At 41.6% G+C, this 20,949-nt stretch overlaps 2 protein-coding genes across 7 annotated transcripts in view; one reads left to right on the forward strand and one right to left on the reverse strand.

Annotated features, from left to right (window-relative positions):
- Positions 1-14,960, forward strand: part of L3MBTL3 (L3MBTL histone methyl-lysine binding protein 3) — a 157,113-nt gene extending 142,153 nt beyond the window's left edge. For 5 of the 6 annotated variants that reach the window (XM_030556290.1, XM_030556291.1, XM_030556292.1 and 2 more), the window contains 3 exons: positions 7,577-7,740; positions 8,064-8,126; positions 11,892-14,960. In XM_030556290.1, the coding sequence (XP_030412150.1) occupies positions 7,577-7,740; positions 8,064-8,126; positions 11,892-12,035 (371 nt within the window). In that variant the 3' untranslated portion in view covers positions 12,036-14,960. Of the gene's footprint in view, positions 1-7,576; positions 7,741-8,063; positions 8,127-8,857; positions 8,935-11,891 lie in introns of all 6 variants that reach the window. The other variant, XR_003999591.1, reaches the window with a different exon arrangement.
- Positions 14,961-16,225: 1,265 nt separating this feature from the next.
- SAMD3 (sterile alpha motif domain containing 3) overlaps positions 16,226-20,949 on the reverse strand; it is a 101,820-nt gene continuing 97,096 nt past the window's right edge. The window contains exons 8-11 of the mRNA XM_030556296.1: positions 20,633-20,842; positions 20,101-20,272; positions 17,350-17,432; positions 16,226-16,747 (exon numbers count right to left, since the gene is read on the reverse strand). Coding sequence (XP_030412156.1) covers positions 16,370-16,747; positions 17,350-17,432; positions 20,101-20,272; positions 20,633-20,842 — 843 coding nt within the window. The 3' untranslated portion in view covers positions 16,226-16,369. The remainder of the gene's footprint in view (positions 16,748-17,349; positions 17,433-20,100; positions 20,273-20,632; positions 20,843-20,949) is intronic.

Here is a 20,949-nt window from a genome sequence, read left to right on the forward strand (position 1 = left end):
CAACCCGGCCCCAGCCTGCTCCACTCCACCAACTCCCAGCTGCCTTGCTCTGCTTCCCACCACAAGTGAGTACGGTGGGGCGTCCTTTCCCCAACATCCCCACACTCACCGGCAGCAGGAAGTGGAGCACCCTGGCTGAGAGGAGGCAGAGTGGAGCGGGCTGGGGCTGCATCACACTGCTTCCCGCTGCCGGTGAGTGTGGAGGACATCCTTTCCCCAACCTTCCCGCACTCACTGGCGGCAGGAAGCGGAGCAGGCCAGCCCCAGCCAGCTCCACTCCGCCAGCACCCAGCCGTGATGCTCCACTTCCCGCCAGGCAGGTGAGTGCAGGACCTTTCTCCAGCCATTCCCCAGCGACATGGCTGGGGCCAGGGGAAGGAAAGCGGAGCAGGCTGGGGCTGGGCCACTCCACTTCCCAGTGCTGCCAGTGAGTGCCTGTCAGAGGGCGGGGAGGTGTGGATAGGGGTCAGAGCAGTCGGGACAGGGAGGTTGGGTAGGGAGTGGGATCCAGGGGGTGATTAAAGATGAGGGTCTCTGGAGGGGGTGGTCAGGGAACAAGGAATGGAGGGGGCAAAGCAAGTTTGATATAACACGGTGAGATTTTTTTTGTCTCCCGAGGACTGCGTTATATCGGGGTAGAAGTGTACTTCATGCTAACTGCTATTCTTCTATGCCTATTTCTTGCTGCTTGCATGTTCATATTTTCAAAAGTGTAGCTCTTTCATTTTTAGGGTTTTGTTCTGGCGTGAGCCCAGAAGTCTACACAGCAATGAAACAACCCTGCAGCCTGAGCCACAAGTGCAAGTCAGCTGGCACAGACCAGACCTGGGGTTTTGTTTGCTGAGTAGGCATAGCCATACTAGAGCTGTGGAGGATGGAAGTTCAGTTTTGCAAAAGGGTTTTGAGATTTCACAGTTTGGCTTAATTCTGAATTGGTGTGAACACAAACATTTTAAAATTCTCTGTGAAGGAAAATTCTGGAAAAAATCATTTAAGGTAATTCTATATGTTTTGTTTTAATTTTGAATTTTTTATTATATAGAATGTAAGTTAATCATTCAAAATGGAAAATCATTTAAAAAAATTGAAACATTTTGATCCAGAAATATTGAAATGGGACATTTTGACATTGAACTTTTTTCTGATTTTTTCTAAAGAAAATGCCAACAGATTCTACCTGAGTTCGCAAAGTACTTCAGTTTTGACAAAACTGCATGTTCTCTGTGGAAGTTTCTATGAACAGCTCTACTTACTACTCTGGATAATTTTCTATAGAGGATTCTGAAGAATTAGATTTGTAAAGTGAGGACACTATTGATTAACATCTATATTTAATTACTTAATCTGTTCTTCTTCACCTTCTTTTATTTGTATAATGTTGTGGCATGATCTACTAAAAAATGCCCAGATAGGGAGTAGGTATTATAACAACACTTCATGATGAAGTAACAGGGGTATCTGAGTTTGTGCCGACAGAGAAGCTGAAATCTCAGCCTATAACAACAAAACTAGAGCCCCATGGAATTGTGCTCCAGAATCTGATGTTTCTTTTTATTAACAAAATTATGGCCTTGGCCACACTGGCACTTTATAGCACTGCAACTTTCTCTCTCAGGGGTGTGAAAAAACACCCCCCCGAGCGCAGCAAGTTACAGCGCTGTAAAGCGCCAGTGTAAACTGCCCCAGCGCTGGGAGTGCGGCTCCCAGCGCTGTAAGCTAATCCCCACAGGGAGGTGGAGTATCTGCAGTGCTGGGAGAGCTCTCTCCCAGCGCTGGCGCTGCAACCACACTCGCACTTCAAAGTGCTGCCGTGGGAGCGCTCCCACGGCAGCGCTGTATAGCTGCAAGTGTAGCCAGACCCTAAGTTTCGAGCCCTCATGGTTGTAGAGAGAACCAGAGTGTAAACTGATCAAATGCCATCTGCCTGCTTCTGGAGAAATCCTGAAACAATAACTCTGAGAGGTGTGACCTACACCATTCATCTCAACCAGAGCCCAGTGGACTCTGCAATTCTCTGGCTGTGTAATTTGGCATTTTTCCAGGCTGCTCTGGAATTCACCATTTTGCTGCAGCCAGGCACCTAATGTGTTGTTTACTTTCTCTACTCTGCCATGATAACACTTGCCTACAGCAGCTTCTTTCCTCCAGCTTTCCCCACAAGAGGCAGTTAATTTGATTGCAGCACATGCTCCATGCACTGTTCCATGGAGCTAACTAGCAGGGGACTGAGAAACAAGAACTGGAATCCAGCTTGCATCCAGGGAATGGAGGGGACAGAAGTGTAGGCTGTCATCTCCCTCATCCTACTTTTGATGTTTCTTAGTCACTCAGTTGGAGGACTGGTTACCAGATTACCTGGCAAGAGTTTGTGACTGAATCTTCCTTTTCCCAAAATTTGTCAGCTTTGAACAATTCTCTTACAAGGCAAGTTTGTAATAATAATTCTTATCAACTTAGATGGAAAGCTAGTAAAAATACTGCATAAAAGCAGAATGTGTATACTGTGGATACAGAGCTTAAGACAGATGTCTTATTGACTGCTAAATTACAGACAGCTCGAGACATTGGGCATAATTCAGAGGTGAGTGCCTAAGGAACACTAGAGGGAATGTATGTTGGAGTCTACACCCTCAAAGTGCATGTTACAGCACTTTAAATGCCCTTAGCTTTAGAGCTTCTCTTCATGGTAAATGGAATCAAAATAATAACATTGGTTGCAATTCACACCTTCAGTTAGGTTGGTTCCAACACTGCATAGACAAATTCTACCTTCCCTGGATTTACACTGACTAGTATGTCATTTACATTTAGGCCTTGTCTACACTTGAGAGTTACAGCGCAATACAGCCGCTCACAGCGCTGTAAATCTCTCCCCCCTTCCACACTGGCAAGGCACATACAGCGATGTATCTCCGTGGCTACAGTGCTGTAGGTACTCCATCTCCCCGAGAGGATTAACAGCTGGTGTGGAGTGCCTGAGCCCCTGGTGCTCCAGTGTAAACGGAGAGCAACCTTATTATGCAGTGATTGACCTCCGGAAACTCCCCATAATCCTTTTAAGTGAAGGTTCCTCTCTTTGTTTTGTTGTGAACTCCACGCTCCGGGAGCTGCTTATCAAAAAAACAAACACAGGGCTTGGCTACACTTGAGAGTTACAGCGCTGGTGGTGGCTTTACAGCGCTGTAACTTACTCTCTGTCCACACTGGCAAGGCACATACAGCGCTGTATCTCCCTGGCTACAGCGCTGGCTGTACTCCACTTCGGCCTGGGGAATAATGACTATAGTGATGCTCTTGCAGCGCTGTGGTGCCAGTGTAATCAGTGATTAATCTTATTACGCTGTAACTGACCTCCGGAACCTTCCCATAATGCTTTTTAAGTAATGATAACACTTTTTTTTTTTTTGTGAACTCGGGGCTTCCGGAGCTGCTTATCTAAAAACCAAACACAGCTACTGTTTGCTCCAGCAGAGGCGGGCAAGGGAATGAATGTCCACAGCTAGTGTTTGCTTGAGGAGAGAAGCAGCCCTGGGGGGGAGAGGGGCTCCGTTTTGGAGCAGCTGCTTATCTGGTCTGAAGGCTATTTGCATTTAGTGAATGAGAGAGGGGTGGGGGAAGGGGTCGAAACTTTTAAAATAATTGAAGGTTGGTGCTGTGTATCTTCAAGTCCTGAGAACTTGCAAGGCAGGGAGCTGACACAATGTCAGCTCCAAAAATCCACTCTCACTGTCCCCTGCACGCTCCCGGTCACACTCCACCCCACCCCCCTCTTGTGAAAAGCACGTTGCAGCCACTTGAACACTGGGATAGCTGCCCATAATGCACCCCTCCCAATGCCGCTGCAAATGTGGCCACACTGCAGCGCTTTCCCTACACAGCTGTACGAAGACAGCTTTAACTCTCAGCGCTATACAGCTGCAAGTGTAGCCAAACCCACAGCTACTGTTTGCTGTGACTGAGTAGAGGCAGGCATGGGGGGCTCCCTTTGGAACTCCCATAGCTAATGTTTGCTTGAAGAGAGAGGAGGCGTGTGGGAGGGGGAGGGGAAAGGGTCCATTTGGGCCAGCGGCTGCTTATCTAGTCTGTGAGAAAAAAACAAACAGCTGCTGTTTGCTTTCAGTGAGTGAGAGAGGGTAGGGGAGGGAGGGGGGTTGGAACTTGCAAGGCAGGGCTCCAAAAACCCACTCACTCTCCCCCCACGCTCCCTGTCACACTCCACCCCACCCCCCTTTTGAAAAGCACATTGCAGCCACTTGAACGCTGGGATAGCTGCCCATAATGCACCCCTCCCAATGCCGCTGCAGATGTGGCCACAATAGTGCACTGGTAGCTGTCAGTGTGGACAGACTGCAGCTCTTTCCCTACTCAGCTGTACCAAGACTGGTTTAACTCCCAGCACTGTACAGCTGCAAGGGTAGCCATACCCTTACTGTCACCTATAAATGTGGCTCACAGAGTCTGAGGGCTTGGCTACACTGGAGAGTTGCAGCGCTGGTGGTGGGTTTACAGCACTGCAACTTAGTAACTGTCCACACCTGGTCTGCTTGGGGTGTAACGATTTCAGCGCTGGTGATGCAGCGCTGCACATCAAGTGTGGCCACCAAAAGCGCTGTTATTGGCCTCCAGGGTATTAGGAGGTATCCCAGAATTCCTGTCCACACCCAACCAGAAGAATGGCTGAACTCTGAGCTCCCCGGAGCTACTTACCTAAAAAACAAACACAGCTGCTCGAGCGGAGGCAGGGGAATTGCTTTGGAATGTTCACAGCTGTTTGCTTGAGGAGAGAGGGGAGTCCGTGTTGAGCAGCTGCTTATGTGGTCTGAAGGCTATTTAGGAGTGCATAATTTTCATTTAGTGAATAAGGGGGGGGAAGGGGTCAGAACTTTTAAAATGATTGAAGGTAGGTGCTGTATATCTTCCAGTCCTTAGAACTTGCAAGGCAGAGAGCTGAGAACAGTGTCATCTCCAAAAATCCACTCTCTCTGTCTCCCCCACGCTCCCTGTCACACTCCACCCCACCCCACTGTTTTGAAAAGCACGTGGCAGCCACTTGGATGCTGGGATAGCTGCCCACAATGCACCACGCCCAACAGCACTGCAAATGCTGCAAATATGGCCACACTGCAGCACTGGTAGCTGTCAGTGTGGCCACACTGCAGCGCTTTCCCTACACAGCTGTACCTCCCAGCGTTGTACAACTGTAAGTGTAGCCATACCCTCAGTGCAAGGGGAATCCAAGCTAGTTTAGTTTATATGCCAAGGGATTCAGAGAAAAGGCTCTAGCAATCAGGCCATCTTCAGTCTCTGTGGTTTGTGAGGTACAGCTTAAATTCAAACATTGATAAGAGAGTTTGAATATAAGAGAAATAAAACAGAAGCAAACCTGTGGGCCACTCCCAGTAAAACTCAACCTGTAACATAACAAACTTTTCACATGCATTATATTTCCTCTGCCTGTATTAAACTATAAACTTTGCAGGGAAAGGATCTAGTTTTCTAAGGATTTGTAAAGAACTATAACACATATGTACACACATACATACAAACACATGAAACTACATTAAAAACCTTAAGGTTGCAATGTCAGCCATTCACATGTTTGGCTGTGTCGGAATTAAGCAGATCTAAGCTTCTGGGTTAGGAAAGACAATGCACGATGGTAGTCACATAGCTGCAGTACATCCAGGGAAATGAAGTCCAGTGGGGGAGTCCAGGCCATAGAGAATAGGAACAAGAAGCACCTGAACTGCAACTCTCATGAGGCACAGTGTCCGCATTTTAAAATCAATAATTAGTTTTCACTTTTCACATTTTCAACACACAAAAGAAAAAATTCATGGAAAACGCATTTTTCACGAAAAAATTGTGTTGAGAACCCAATTTTCTGTCAGGAACAGTTTATAGAAAGTTTTCAGTTTAACTCTACTGCTCAGTATAGAGGAAATGTTTGGAGATTTTGGCAGCAAGCATCTACAAGGTTTACTGAGCTTTTGTAAATGACAATTATTTTCAAAGTCTGTAAAATGGGGGTGTATTTTCATGGAGACAGCAAAAGGCACATAACTTTAGCACTCTCCCCCTACCAAATCTCAGGTTCCAGCTCCAAAGCCTGGAGGCACTAGAAGGCTGTGAAGAATGGTTACGGGGTGGAGGGGGAATTAGCATTAGCAAAATTACCTTTTCCCCCTATCCTCTGTTTTAGAAACAGCTGAACTGTTTTTCCTGAAACAGCAGGCATTCAGCATGGAAAAAATTCAGCTGGAATAGTTAAAGTTTGACAGTTATAAACTACAGAAAACAGACTTTTAATAGGAAGTTTTAGGCAACCTTAACTATCAGTGTTGATCTCTCTCTCTCTGTCTCTCATTCAGAACATATGGTGGTACTGGGATCTCAGCTTTGGAGTTTTGGAGCATGTGTTGATAGAGAATAATATAAAGACAATGTGAATAATAGAAATATCAATCAGGAAAGGTGAAAATAGGCTGGAGAGACAATGGAAGATTGCACCGTATAAGGGAGAATAGTATGCAGAGTGGTAAAGAGACAAGTGATTACAAAACAGTGTTTCGAGATGAGGAGTGGCGATACAGTTCACTGTGTGCTACCTTCATTCAAAAAATAATTATAGATTACTTTTACTCAGCAATTGGGAAGTGTTTGGTGCCTGAGATTTTAGGAAGTTTGTTCCCTTTGTGTTTCCAAGTAGAATGCAGACCTGCGTGAAATGAACACTAGTATGTTGTGCTCAGTTTGAAAATACCATCATTTGAGGCCTACTCTCCACTCTCTCCTCCCACTCCCGCCTCAGATACATAATAATAATTTCTATACTTCTTCAGATTGCACTCTGCAGCTCCGGCTAGCCTCAAAGCTGGGTTGCCTTTGAAGGAGCAAAGACTGAACTGTCCTGGTTTGAGTTTTTGGTTGTTTAATGCAAAAAGGAAAATGGATGTGAAAAACAAACCTCCAAATGGAGGAATTAAACATATTTTCCAAATGAAGTATATAACTAAAGAGCAGAACTGCAGGGCCTTTGCAGATATTTATTTTTCTGTGAAAAACACTGAAAATAGCTGAAAATGTTTTCCTGAGAGACATAAATGTGGTGTGTCATGGAAATAATAGGCCTGATTCACCAATGCAATTTTATATCAGTGCAGATCTGATTTTAATGAAATTACAGCAGTATAAAACTGGAGTAACTAAGACCTGGTCTATACTGCAGATTTTGCACCAGCATAATTATTTCGGTTAGGGGTACGATTTTTTTAAAACCAAAATAGTTATACTGATGCAATCCTAGTGTGGATGCAGCTATATCGGTATAAAGGGGTTGTATAGCAGTATGGTTTGTTCCCCCTTCCTGTACAGGAATTGCTGTATCAGTACAGAACATCTTTATGCTGATATAAATGTGTCCACCCTAGGGAGATTGCAGCACTTTACACCAGTACAAGTAAAGCAGAACCATTTTTTGTGTGGAAGTACATGTGTCAGTAATTATCAGGATGTTCTATCGTGACTGATCTTGTCATTCAGTGAGGGATTTAATGCTTATTTGTATCTTTTATAGACATAGAAGAACCCAGCAGCCAGAAGCTTCTTCCTCAGCCAGTTTTCTTGTCTTCCAAGTTCCAAATCCCATGCCTACCCTTGCGCTGGGAACAGCAAAGCAAGCTCCTTCCAAGTGTGGCTGGAATCCCTGCCAGTAAAGTTTCCAAATGGAGTACAGATGAGGTAGGTTTACTTTAGAAGGGTTTCCCTCGGAGATTCAGTATCACAGCCATAGCGTTCTACTTCTCTTGGTATCAGGTCCTTCAGGCTAAAGTGCATGTTAGTGGGATGCTTCCACTGATTGCATCTACTCACTGTAGAGCTGTCAGAGCCCTAACTTCACTTCATGACAAGTAAAGAAAGAAGCAATACTGAAGATAGATTTGTACATGAAGGAGCTATCTCTGACAGGTGAAAAATGTTTGTCTTCGCTATTTATCTGCATATGGACAAGAATGTTGGGAGAAAGCTTGAGTTTTTAAAAAACGTGTATGATTTGGTGGCAGGTTTCTGAATTCATACGGAGTTTACCAGGATGTGAAGAACATGGCAAGGTGTTCAAAGACGAGGTGAGCATGTTAAATAGAAAGTTTGAAATGTGTTAAATTTCCATATTTCTCTGCAATCTGTAATGGGCTTGCATCCTGCATTGATAGGGTACGGCTTTTACCTATGGGGTAATTATACACTTAACTTCTGTTACGTTCTGTCACAGATTCCCAGGTGAAAAGGGACTATTGTGATATCTAGTTTGACCTCTTGTATAGCAGAGGCCACAGAATTGACCCAAAGTAGAAAAACACCCAGTCTTGATTTTAAAAATTACCAGTGATAGAGAATCCACCAAAACTATTGGTGATTGTTCCAACCCTTCCTTAGGTCAGACTTCATGGTGCTCCATGGGAATTTTGCTTAAGTGCAGACTTCAGGATTTGGAGTTGAACTTTTTTAAAGCACTTAAGAACAATTTTAAAATGTCACTTAAGTGCCTACCTGACATACGAAAATGAGAAAAAAATTTTGAAAAAATTGCCCTTGGCCTCTAATAAGAGTTTTGTTAAGAAACAGAACAAGAAACTATGTTGAAAAAATAAATTTAACTTCAAATTTTAAAAAATAAATATAAATAAATGTATCAAAGTGTGCTCTCCTGCACAGTAGTCTTTGAGGTCAGTGTGAAATAAATATTGGGAAGGTTACATGGTTTTTGCATGTCATTGAATGGGCAGTAAATATATCAAAGATAAGACTTGGAGCATTATTTTCAGCAAAGCCTTAACCAGCCTTTTTATCCCTCTAGTTTTGTGGCTGCAAATAACTGTGGTTGCAATTTAAGTCATCTAGACAGAGTTGTGACAGAAACGGAACAGCTCTGTAGTAAGTCATGTATATTATATGGGACCTGGTTGTTGGGATGTTTACTATATGAATGTTAGTTTAGTTTGATTGGTGGGAGAGGAAGCAGGAAGCAAAACAATGGCTCAAGGTAAGCCACCTCTTGGCAAACATTTAAGGGTTGTTAAGAGGCAATGCCCAAACTAAAAAGATTGTACTTTTTGGTTCCAACCATCTCCTCCTTAGCAAACTGGTTTTGAAAAGCAGAACCAAACTCTATGAACTGGCAAGAACAGAGGAGCTCTGGCTGGATGAAAAGGGACTCTCAAGCATAGATAGTTGTTCAGGGGCACCAGACAGAAACACACATACCTACTAGGGATATCTGAAGAAGTTAGGCCTGGCTAGCCTACCGTTAAAGGGATATGTGAAAGAGAGAGAGAGGTTGGTCCATTGGGTAAAAGAGGGGGCACCCTCACGGGCTGTGCTTTGTGCAGGTTCTGATCTGGTATATATGCTCTAAGGTAGGCATGTTTACTGAATTGGGTCCTGCTCATGAGGTGGGGGGTAATGCTGACTTTGTGAATCCCACTGGGGCTTAAACATGATTTCAGGCTGCTCGATGGTGCCAGGACTGAGGCAGTTGTGTGCCTGGCCATGGTGAAAATTTAGGTACCTTGGAGACTTTACCAGTGGAAATCTAGGCATCCAGGGTGTTTAGGCACCTGAAGGATTAGATGGCAGCTGAGCAGGAGTTTTGAGGATCTAAATTTGGACTTAGGCACCTACATTTCCTTTGTTGTTTTAAAATTCTTTTTCTCTAAATGCTTTGGCTTGTTTCTACAAAAGTACTTAGATAACTAGTCCATTTTGAAGCTCCACTGCAATCCACAAAACTCCTGCTGAGCTGCTGCTGAAGCCTGTAGGCACCTCACTCAGAACCTGTTTTTGCCATAAAATTTCCCTAGGCACCTGTGTGTTTGCCCCTGGGCATGTAGGGCTAGGCGTCCAGACAGCTATCTCCTGCCTAAGCTCCCCCACCCCTAGGATGTTTTGTGTGGTGTTAGGAGGCCTCTGGACACACCTACTGCATTGGGTCCCACACACAAAGGATTGCTTATCTTCCCCCAGGTCATGGAGATAGGCATCTAAGTCTGCGCTGCAGGGAGGCACCTGTCTGTCTGAGGGGAAGGGCTTAGGACACACCCCTCATATCTGCATCTCTCACTGGCTGCCTTGCCTAGCATGCTGGCTTTATGGATTGAATTCAAAGGCACCTAACTCAGGCTTTGTGGATCTGTGTTGTTCCTCTGAGTTTTCTAGGCTTCTGGAAGTTGGGTATGGCAACGCTGAGCATCACAATGCCTAAGTCCTTTTGTAGATCTGGGCCTTTGTTCCTACTGTTAAAAAATACTTTGTGACTGTTCACTGACTCCTGGAGGGAAGAATCACAGGTGCCAAACCCAGGTGGACCTGCTGGGTAGGCACAGTTGATGCCCAGCCTAGACAAGTGAGAGTTGTGAAATTCTGACACCTTAGGGGGTGCTCGCAGAGAGACCAGAAAGGGCCTTTAGTCCTGCAGAGGTGCAGCCGGCACTGTAACCATGACAAGTATGTCAGATAGTGCCACAGTATCTTGATGGCTATGTGACCTAAAATTCACTCCATTGTTTGCTCGACAAATGTAGACAACTCCTGCCTCCCCGTGCTGTCAATCTAAATCGGAGGTCACGTGATGGCCCCATGTGTGTCCTCTGCCCAGCTCCCACAGCGCCCAGCCCAGGGCCTCTGCTCTCTCCCTGCCACATATTATCTGGGGCTGGAGGCGTATTCTGTCCTTCTCCCACTGCTCACACACACACACACACCCCCACGGCACATTCAGCTGTTCTCCCTGGCAGGACCAAGTCGCTTCTCATGTGGTGGAAGCTGGCCGATCTGGGTTGCTGACTCAGTGTAGCGCAGCAACTGCTTAAGAGAGCCTGGCTGAGGAGGCAGCGGTGGTGGTGGGCCACCCCAGGCCCAGCTGCTGAGGACAGGCTGAGTGAGCTGGAAACAGGCCAAGGCAGAGTAGGGGAAGAGGGGACTCTGGTCAACTCAGCCCCTGTCCGGGGGCAGCCTGCCACCAAACACCCCAGCCAGGTTCTCTCAGGCAGCCCCTGCACTGCACAGAGCAGCGACCTTGAGAGAGCAGTCCCACCACCCAGCTCCCCACCCAGGTCCGGCTGCCGGGGACAGAGACCAAGTGTGCTGGGAGTCAGGCACAGCAGAAGGACAGAGCTCCTCTCCCTTCCCCGCCAGCCAAGCAGAAATCTGGGGGGCACTTGACCCCACACATTGCCTCTGACCACAAACACAGGCACAAAACTAGAGGTCTGTTGTGGATGGGTTGAAAATTCGGCCTTTAATGTTGTCTTCCACTATTAACCTCCAACAAAATTAGCAATTTATACAATACTTATTATTTATGTGTATTAAAATGGTGAAGTTAAATAATGGATACTTTTCTTCCAAATATTGTAAATGCTGTAAAAAACTTGATCCTTGTTTAAATCTGATATATCTAAACTTTTGGCCTCTGGGACCAAGTCTGTTTTAATGGGGAAGGAAAGAGCAGCTGAAGAAAGGGGTCTTAGATTATTTATCTAGGGTGGGAGTTAAATTAGGGAACCTTTCTGTGGAGGTTTGAGGCAAGAAATAGTTGGGAGGTGGATTCAGATATGTGACTAGGCTGAAATCCAGAGGACAGAATATTTTTCCAATAGAAACAGGAAATAGGGTCATTATAACTTTGGATGTAAATCAAGGACACATTTGCATATAGCGATTTTGAACCAGAAATCCTCTGAATTTTGAATTCAAGCTTCCACCTATGGCAGTCTGAAATTTTAATTGGCTTACTGGGGATTTTAGTTTAAATTATCTTTAAATATTTAAAATACCATAGCCTCAGACTTAATAGCGTTTTTTGTGTTTTTCACTCACGTTTTGTTTTAAAGCAAATTGATGGAGAAGCATTTCTACTAATGACCCAAGCAGACATAGTCAAGATAATGAGCATTAAACTGGGACCGGCCCTAAAAATCTTCAATTCCATTCTGATGTTCAAAGCCGCAGAGAAAAACTCACACAATGAACTTTGAGATGAATGGAAATTGTTTAGAAGCCAGTTTTCTCCCCTGGAACTCATGTTTTATTCAAAGCACAAAGACTTGCTAGAATTGTCAAGTAAGAACTCTAAGAAAGGAAGAAAAATTAGTCAGCACTGGTGGACTATTTATACTCTGAGAGCCAGTACACCTGAACTCTTCTGGAATGTGTTTGAGCTTTTAACAAGGTACGGTATAACAACTGCATCAGCTAGTCTTATTTGCCATACGTATGGCGCTGATTCTCTCATGAACTGTTAGTATTTCTAATTTTATTCTGGCGTCAAGAAAACCTTCACTAATTATTTATCCTATATTAAAATAAGGAAAATGTTAATATGATCTAAGAATTCCTGAAGTATATTTCACATATCCGTTTTCCTTTTCAGTAGCCTTCACTTCCTATTATCAAAACAAAACTGATTAGCCAAAAATTAGGCTACAAGTAGCCAGTTGAGACTGTTATGGCTAATGTTTAATTTTGTACCATAGTTTAAAATGCAGTGCTTATGCTACATAAGTAACACTTTGCTACAGTGTATAACTTTACAGTTTATAAAATTGTCGACTTGCTAGTAAAACATTTGGGGTTGAAATTAGCTTTTTTGATAACTGAATGTTTTTACTTTTGCACGATACAAAAATGTTGAGTTTTTTCCACCAGCATCTTTAGTGTAACTTACCAAAAGACCAATAAAGGAGATGACTGCAACTGAAAAATAAAGCTTAACTTCCATAGAATACCTTTGAACATGTTGCACCATGGTGCTCCCATCTTTCTACATAAGGGAGCCCACTATGTTATACAGCACATGAAGGAACATATATATATAGGCAAGAATATAAACAAAAAGGGGAAACATTTTCCTAAATCCGTTTATGCTAATCTCTAGTAGTTATTGCAATAATGGAAAAGAATGGAATGCTGAGATGGGACCTCAAAGATTTCACACTCGTGAGCCCCTTGAAAGTCACCATGATTCAGGAAAAATCTTTGCAGGCAGAGGAGTGATTAAAGTGAGGAAGAAAAGGGATATTCAAAAGGAGTGTGGCGTTCACTACTTAAGGCATAGATTTCACCAGTTTGTTAGCAGGACTAAGGTGTCCTACAGCAGGCATTTAGGTAAGAGACTCTTCTTGAAGGATTGTTATGAGCATTTGGCAGGTAAGGTGTTGCACTCAATATATAAATCACAATATAGAGCAGATGCACTTTAAGATAGAGAAGGCCTAGCTATCTGAAAACTGAGGACTGACCTGGAACATTCCTGGTGAGAATTTTCTTCACAGGAGGAGGGTGGTTAGTTGGAGAAGTTTTCCCCGTACAATCTCTTATTCCTGGTCTTTTGGGGGCGGTGGGGGAGGGGAAGGAGGAGAATGTTCAGCTTTTTAATTCAGAACAAATAGAACATTTCTGTCACACACAAGTCTGGGAAAATCTTCCTATCATTTTTCCTAATTTCTCTTTCATGAGGTGGAATTCCTTAAAGGTTTTCAAGAGCTCCGTATGCCACTTGCAGAACAGTTAGGTGACTGGTACCTGCCATAATTCCAAGTAAAACAGTGTCAGTCTGACGTAAGTTGCATTGCTCTATTAATCTCTTTCCATAGCATTGCATAAATAATATTTTTATATTTTGTTCAAAATTTGTACACTTAAACTGCAATCTTATTGTAACAACAATACAAAATAAAATTTGAATTGGAGAATCTTGTTCGTGTACTTCACAATTGAACTGTTCTGTCTGGCAGTGTGGATGTTGTTAAAATGAAAGCCTTATTCAATAGATTACAAATACTTTTTCCCTCTTACCTTTAATAAAAGGATTTTTAATGGTGTTTGTGCCATGGTATTAAGCAGGCTGAGGTCTCTATATACCTAACCCTCAATATTGTTTAACACTGTTTAATGTTAGACAGTGATTAGGACCTAAAGTGTTAATAAATATGCAGAAGCTGGCATCTTGGCATAGGAGATGTTTGTTTTAAAATTCTTAAATGTTTTGAGCTTGTTAGCTTTGCATGTTTCTCTTGAACTTTTAATGTTTTTGCTTTAAAAAAAACTTGTTTTAAAGATTTTTTTGTATCTTTTAACAAACTTTTTTTGGTGGGTAGGAGGCATCTTTTATTTTGATGTTGGGGTTTAAAGGTTCAATGAAAAAGTGTTTCAGAAAAAACAAACGTGGTCAAATGAAGTGTTGAAGGTTAAATTGCTAAAGCAGACTTTTACTTAACAACTCTGATAACCCTCTTGTTAACAAAATGCCAGCTTGATTCAGGGCTGCTACTGCATTAACTGTGAATTAAATCTCAAAGCACCAGAACCCAAACTTTTTGTAATTGTTTTTGAAAATTTTTCCCCTTGTTTTTGCAGTGTTTTTTTCCAGATTTCAATGTCAATTTAAAAAATATTGCTGTTCTGTGCACATGAGATGGCACAGTCCAACTCTTGGAGGTTAGATTCCCATGATGGGCCCGCAACTGGTGGTGGTAAAAGAATTGGACAGGATCTGTCCAACTAAAATGCATGTGGATTTTTACCACCTTTCGGTGTTGCAAATGGCTTATGAATGCAAAATTGTTTCCAAAAGAACATAATTTTGTTGCTGTTTTTTAAAGGAAGCAACACACTTGGATAAGAATGCCATCAGGACTAACATTTTTATCCAAGTGAGCAAGTGTAACCACTAGTGCATAACACTTTCATGGTTTGTGTAAATTTACAGCTTTAACTATGTAAGCAGCAAAAGATGGGAGAAGTTTTTTCTATCTTGACCCATCCTAGACATACAGCCAAAGAAGTGATAGGAGTCTGGTTTGTTCTTAAAACTACTGCTGTTATATGTTTGTAAGATGTTTGTTTTGTTTTAGCAACAAATGAAGTGAGTTGTAAGTTCTTAAACTGTGTTAACATCTGAATGGTTTATCTGTAATTTTTGTAATATTTGATCTCGAATTCCCAATTCTGGGATAAGCAGTTTCCGAATCTTAGCCTATAACCAAGTACGTTTTCTTCTAAATGCTAAACGAAAATAAGATTTTTCTGAGTCCTCTGTTTTTCCAGCATCCTTATTGATCTTATCGTAGCATCTAGGAACCCAAGTCATGGACCAGGACCCCAAACACAGAACAAAAAGATAGTCCTTGCTCCCAAGAGTTTGCAATCTAAGTCTGATGAAACAATAGCTGGATACAGACATACACATGGGAGAGTACAAGGAAACACTGGATGGTCCCAGTCAGCATGATAGGCAGTGCTCTCAGCGCACCAGAAGCCTCACCGTTGTCATAGTTTGTAGGTTTCATGACAGAGGATAGTTTTAAGGTGAGATTTGGAGGAGGAAATAATTTTGCAGGTCTTTAGGGGGGCGCTTCTGCCAGCCATGAGGGGCAGCAGGGGAGAAAGCACAAAAGTTATATTTTTAAATCCGCACAAATAGGTGTTGAAGGCTAGCATCATGAGGACCACACACTCCAAATTTCTGACATTTTCAAGGCTATGATAGCTTTAATAGGGTAGAGTCCTTTTAATTCTGCAAAGAGTAGCCAATTTCCATCCTTCTGTGGGATTGGGACTCCTGAAATCGCAAGCGTTAAAGGGCTCTAGGAGGTAAGTGGGCTATGGAAGGGGAGGAGGAGTGTCAGCCTCCACTTGTAAATGCCTCAGCATAGGGGCAGACTGGGCCCCCTACAAGTCACTGTAGTATTTGCAGAGGTGAGAGAAGGAAAAACAAATGTAGTAAGACAAGTCTCTCCTCTCAACAGCTATGTAGTTTTACAGGCATACAAGAATGTCCCAAACAATTCATTCTCAGTAGCTTGAGATCTCATCCTGGCAGATTTTTATTTAGTAAGTTCAAGTAACTAGTGTAAAAGGTGAAAAATGAATGAATGAATTTCTTCACTGTTTACCAAATTGTGTCACACACAGTTCTAGCATTTGCAAATTAAAAATTAGACATCATTTTTATGATGCAAAATACTAATCAAAGCACATTTTCAATTATCATAAAATCTTAATTGTAAAGATTTAACTCCTATTAGAGTAACTCCCACCAAAACATGAATGCAAATAACTGAGACAGCAAAATGTTTACTGAATTAAATCAAAGTATGCTTCTTACCTTTGACTTGGTCAAAACTTGTTCCAAAAGGTTATCGAAAAATAACTATCCACACATACATCTACTTATAAAATTTTATTTTTTCAATAAGTTGCTCTAGAATTTCCATTGAAAATAATGAAAATGCTCATGTGTTCAAAATGAAAAAAGCAGCCAGTACAATGAAAAAAACCATAGCTATTAATACAGTTCCACTGGAAAGGATTACACCAACTTATCTTTACAACAAACGATTTCTTCGGACAAAGAGTCAACTGCTCCAAAAGACATTCCCCTGAGACAAGTGTTTTGGACATCATAAATGTTCAGACATTCAAGTTCTTTCAGTTTTCTCTTTACATTCTTTGGGAGGGATTGTGGACTTCTCATCTCTAAAATCAGTGACTCTAGAAAGTTAAATGTGTTTTGGATCCTTTTTGGACACTGGATGCCGAACACATGAAATGCAGCCACCAGAGCAGCTAGAGCCATAGTACAGTCATCCAGCTGGGCCAGTTTCTCTTTTTCTATATACAAAGCAAACTCACATGTATTAACACTGAAGGGATTTTTTACTTCCAAGACTGGTGTCAACACCTTCACCTGAAAAAAAAAAATTAAGGCAAATGATCATTTGATGTCACTGGGTTAGAACTTAACTGTAAAAACTGCAGTAAAGATTAAGAGAATTAATTGTGCTTGAAAATAATGCTGTGAACTTGGTTAATAAGTCAGGTTATTTGAGACCTTTGGCTGAAAGATGGGTTAATGTCATCATTAAGAAACAGACGCAGAGGCTAAGGGCCAGATCCAAAAGGTATTTTAGGTACCTAACTTCCATTGGAACCAATGGGAGTTGGGTTCCTAACACTTCAAGGATCTGGGCATAAGAGACTTGTTTCAATCAGGAGTCAGTGGTAGAATCAGGACAGGAGACCAGGATTGCTGTCTATCCCCATTCTTACTACTAGATCACACTCCTCTAAAAACCCCTAGCTGCCATGTGATGTGGCATTTCCTTAGATATTTCACACCATTATTTAAAAAAATAAAAAACCTAAGCAGCAGTAACTGCTTGAAAAAACAGTGTGTGGTGCATGTGCTTCTAAAACCAGGACGTTACATTTAATACACGTGGCTGAAAACGGAGCAGGATTTTAGTTTGTTTGGCAGTGTAGCTAGCCTCTACAGATGCATTTATGTACCTCCTCATTCACAGCAACAAACAGACTGGGATCATCTCCAAAGACATCTGGTAGAAGTAGGCATGTGGCAGTCATTTTCATATCTGTCAAAAGCAAAGATTTTTTTACTAACTTAAAAATGAAAATATTTGATTATTAGCATCCTTGAAGAACAGATGGAGATTTATGAAGTATTAACAGTGAATTATAAGATTGGTTGTCGATGACTTGTTGCTTCCTTATGAGATTGCTATTCCAAAGCACCTTAAAGAGTAAACTGCACCTTCTGTTGTGGTCTAGATTCCCCAACATAAAGGCAAAGTATTACTTTCAAAAGGAGTGTATTTACACTAGAGCCACATATTTAAGATTTTTCCAAATTCATTAATGTCTCCTAGTAAGAACTCCAGGTTGCTTCTTTTTAATCAAATGATTTTACAAGTGCAAATTCCCCCAGAAGTCAATGAAGGAAGAGCCCTCTTAGATGATCTAGGCCGGGGTAGGCAACCTATGGCACACGTGCCGAATGTGGCATGTGAGCTGATATTCAGTAGCACTCACACTGCCTGGGTCTTGGCCACCAGTCCGGGGGGCTCTGTATTTTAATTTTAAATGAAGCTTCTTAAGCATTTAAAAAACCTTATTTACTTTACATACAACAATAGTTTCGTTATATATTATAGACTTATAGAAAGAGACCTTCTAACAATGTTAAAATGTATTACTGGCATGTGAAACCTTAAATCAGAGTGAATAAATGAACACTTGGCACACCACTTCTGAAAGATTGCCGACCCCTGATTTAGGCCATCTTACTGCCAAGTCAGGATTGCTCCTTACAATGCATTTTAAAAAAAATATTTTGTACCACCTGTTTTAAGTATTGTAAAATAACCTTTTCCCTCTCCGTTCTCAAATCACAAACAGTTAGGTTTTTTGAAGTGTGGCATTAGACATATTCCCATCACTAGTGTATGCCATTTACATTTTTTTGCACAAAAAAGAGAGCTCTTCACCCCACCCAAAATTCCTCCTTTAAGGTGTTTAGGTCTGGTCTATATAGGAGAAAAAAATCACTTGATTCCTCTCCCAGTTTACTAGGAGCCTCACAGCTTACTTAGATGATGATGAAAGTTTTGACTTTCTTTTTGTTTTAAAGAGAATCCTTTTTTGAAAATCCTGTGTACCTTGTATTGCCTTAAGGTTAATGTAGGAGTGTCTCTCCATCAAAAGGCTTTCTAATGAATTAGGCTGTGCATTCAAACACGTCATCTGCCTGGGGTTGCAGAGTGATTGAGTGTTCATCGTAGTAGGTAAAACAAAAAACAACCAGCCTCACTGGCATGGTTCCTTAATTTTTGAAAAGCAGGATTTACGAAGTTGCTACTTAAGAGAACTGGACAATGCTAGAACATTACCCTGGATTTGACCTCCCCTGCTTGTGCCTGCTTCAGGAGAGCAGTCTAGTTTGAGGAGTACTTCTGTCTTAACTCTAAGAAGGGGGCTACAGATAAAATTCTGGAAGAAATGAAGGGTACTTACAGGAACTGGTTGAAGTGCTTGCCTCTGCAGATCCACACTTTCCATTCTCCTTCCCATACTCTAGTTTTCTAGATGAAGGTTTTGAGAGAAATGGAAAGGAACTGAGTGCAATCAGTTTGCACCCACAGATCCAAATAGTTGTGGATGTACAAGAGTGTTCTCACATGGCTGCAAAGATTACTGCTTTTCCAACGGCCAAACCAAAGGTTCATCTAGCCCAATATTCTGTCTTCTGACAATGGCCAATGCCAGGTACCCCAGAGGGAATGAACAGAACAAGTAATCACCATCCCTGCCCATCCTGGCTAATAGCCATTGATAGACCTACCCTCCTTGAATGTATCTAGTTCTTTTTTGAACCCTGTTAGTGTCTTCACCTTCACAACATCCTCTGGCAAATAGTTCCACAAATTGACTATGTGTTGTTTGAAGAAATACTTCCTTTGGTTTGTTTTAAACCTGCTGCCTATTAATTTCATTTGGTGACCCCTAGTTCTTGTGTTATGATAAGGAGTAAATAACACTTCCTTATTTACTTTCTTCACACCAGTCATGATATTATAGATCTCTATCATATCCCCCCTTACCTATCTCTTTTCCAAGCTGAAAAGTCCCAGTCTTACTAATCTTGCCTCACTAATGTGGGAAAGCATGTGGATCTGCAGAGGCAATCTACCTGAACTAGGTATTAGTAAGTAACTTTTCTTTCCATTATTTCACTATGAACAGACTTTAACCTTAAGAATAGTAATTTCCAAGATCACTTCCTTCCTTTTTAGACAACAGGTATTCCACACATGATTTTCTCCACTTGGAGACTCTAGAATTGTCCATGGTTTTTCAAAACTAGTTTGCCAATGGTACAGTAAGTTTTTTAGCCAATTACCTAGGCTATAAACAGGCACAGATCTATATTTGAAATATTTCATTTCCTGCATGTTTGCAGTAGTTATTATATAGGATTTCTTTTTTACCTATTATTCAGATTTTTCTTTTCCTGTTAGACACAAAATCTCATTCACTTAAATAATTAATTCACCTTCCCATTAATGGATTTATATTCTCTTTGGTAATTCCCCCATACCCCAATATATTTTCAACCAGCCCCGGATACATTTTTAAAGTGGGTTTTTTTCCTACAGATAAGTAGAAGATAGTCTAGTAACAGCAGCATGGACAATTACGTACTACAAAACTCAGATAAATAATGCATAGACCGTTTATACTGACATTTCAGAATGTCTTCCTCTGTGTGCTTTTTCAGATTTTCTCGTAGCATCACATTAATTGGATTATTTCTCACCGAGTACAAAGTCAATATGTTTTCTGAATAAATCTCCAAAATTTCAACTGTTTTCTTATAAATATCCATGTGCGTAAGGAGCTGGAACTCCCTAAAAAGCTGAAGGAAGAGGAAAATTTTACTTCAGTACTCAAAATAAATGAATTATCTCTGAGGTGCACACATTGAAGACAATTAATAGACTAGCTCCAATTTTTTTTTCCTGAGGAGAAAAATTTCATGTTTTGTTAAAAGTATATACAATAGCCGCATGATATTATAGTGCATGGTATGCGTAAAGTACTAATTAGTGAATATTTTGAAGTAGTGCCAGGGCAGGAACACACATTTACTAATGGGTTATTGGAGAAATTGAATATTAATAGCTGCTTTACTAAAACATGCAGTAGAGCACTCCCACGCGTGCCATCTTGCCCATATCTAGATCATAACATGCAATACTGTTATTGAAGCCATTACCTCATAAGGACATCTTAAGAAAGGAAAGAGTAGGAGAATCTCTTTCAAAGGTGCTTTGTTACTGATCATCTTTCTTCGCATTTCTAATGTCTTGTTCATCCTTTTATCAACTTCTTCCCAGTTCCTCTCTGTTTTCATATATTCTTGCTTAAACCAGATAACATGTTCATCCATCTCAGTGTCATGTCCTTCAAGATAAACAATCTCTTCCTGTCAGCAATACAATAACAGATGGTGAGTTCTCTACAGAATTTATACAGCCCAGAAGTATTTTTCCTGCTGAAGGACCTAGATGATTTGTCATGTAAAAATGGCAT

The sequence above is a fragment of the Gopherus evgoodei genome, chromosome 3 (genome assembly GCF_007399415.2).
Source record: "Gopherus evgoodei ecotype Sinaloan lineage chromosome 3, rGopEvg1_v1.p, whole genome shotgun sequence".
Lineage (NCBI taxonomy): Eukaryota > Metazoa > Chordata > Testudines > Testudinidae > Gopherus > Gopherus evgoodei.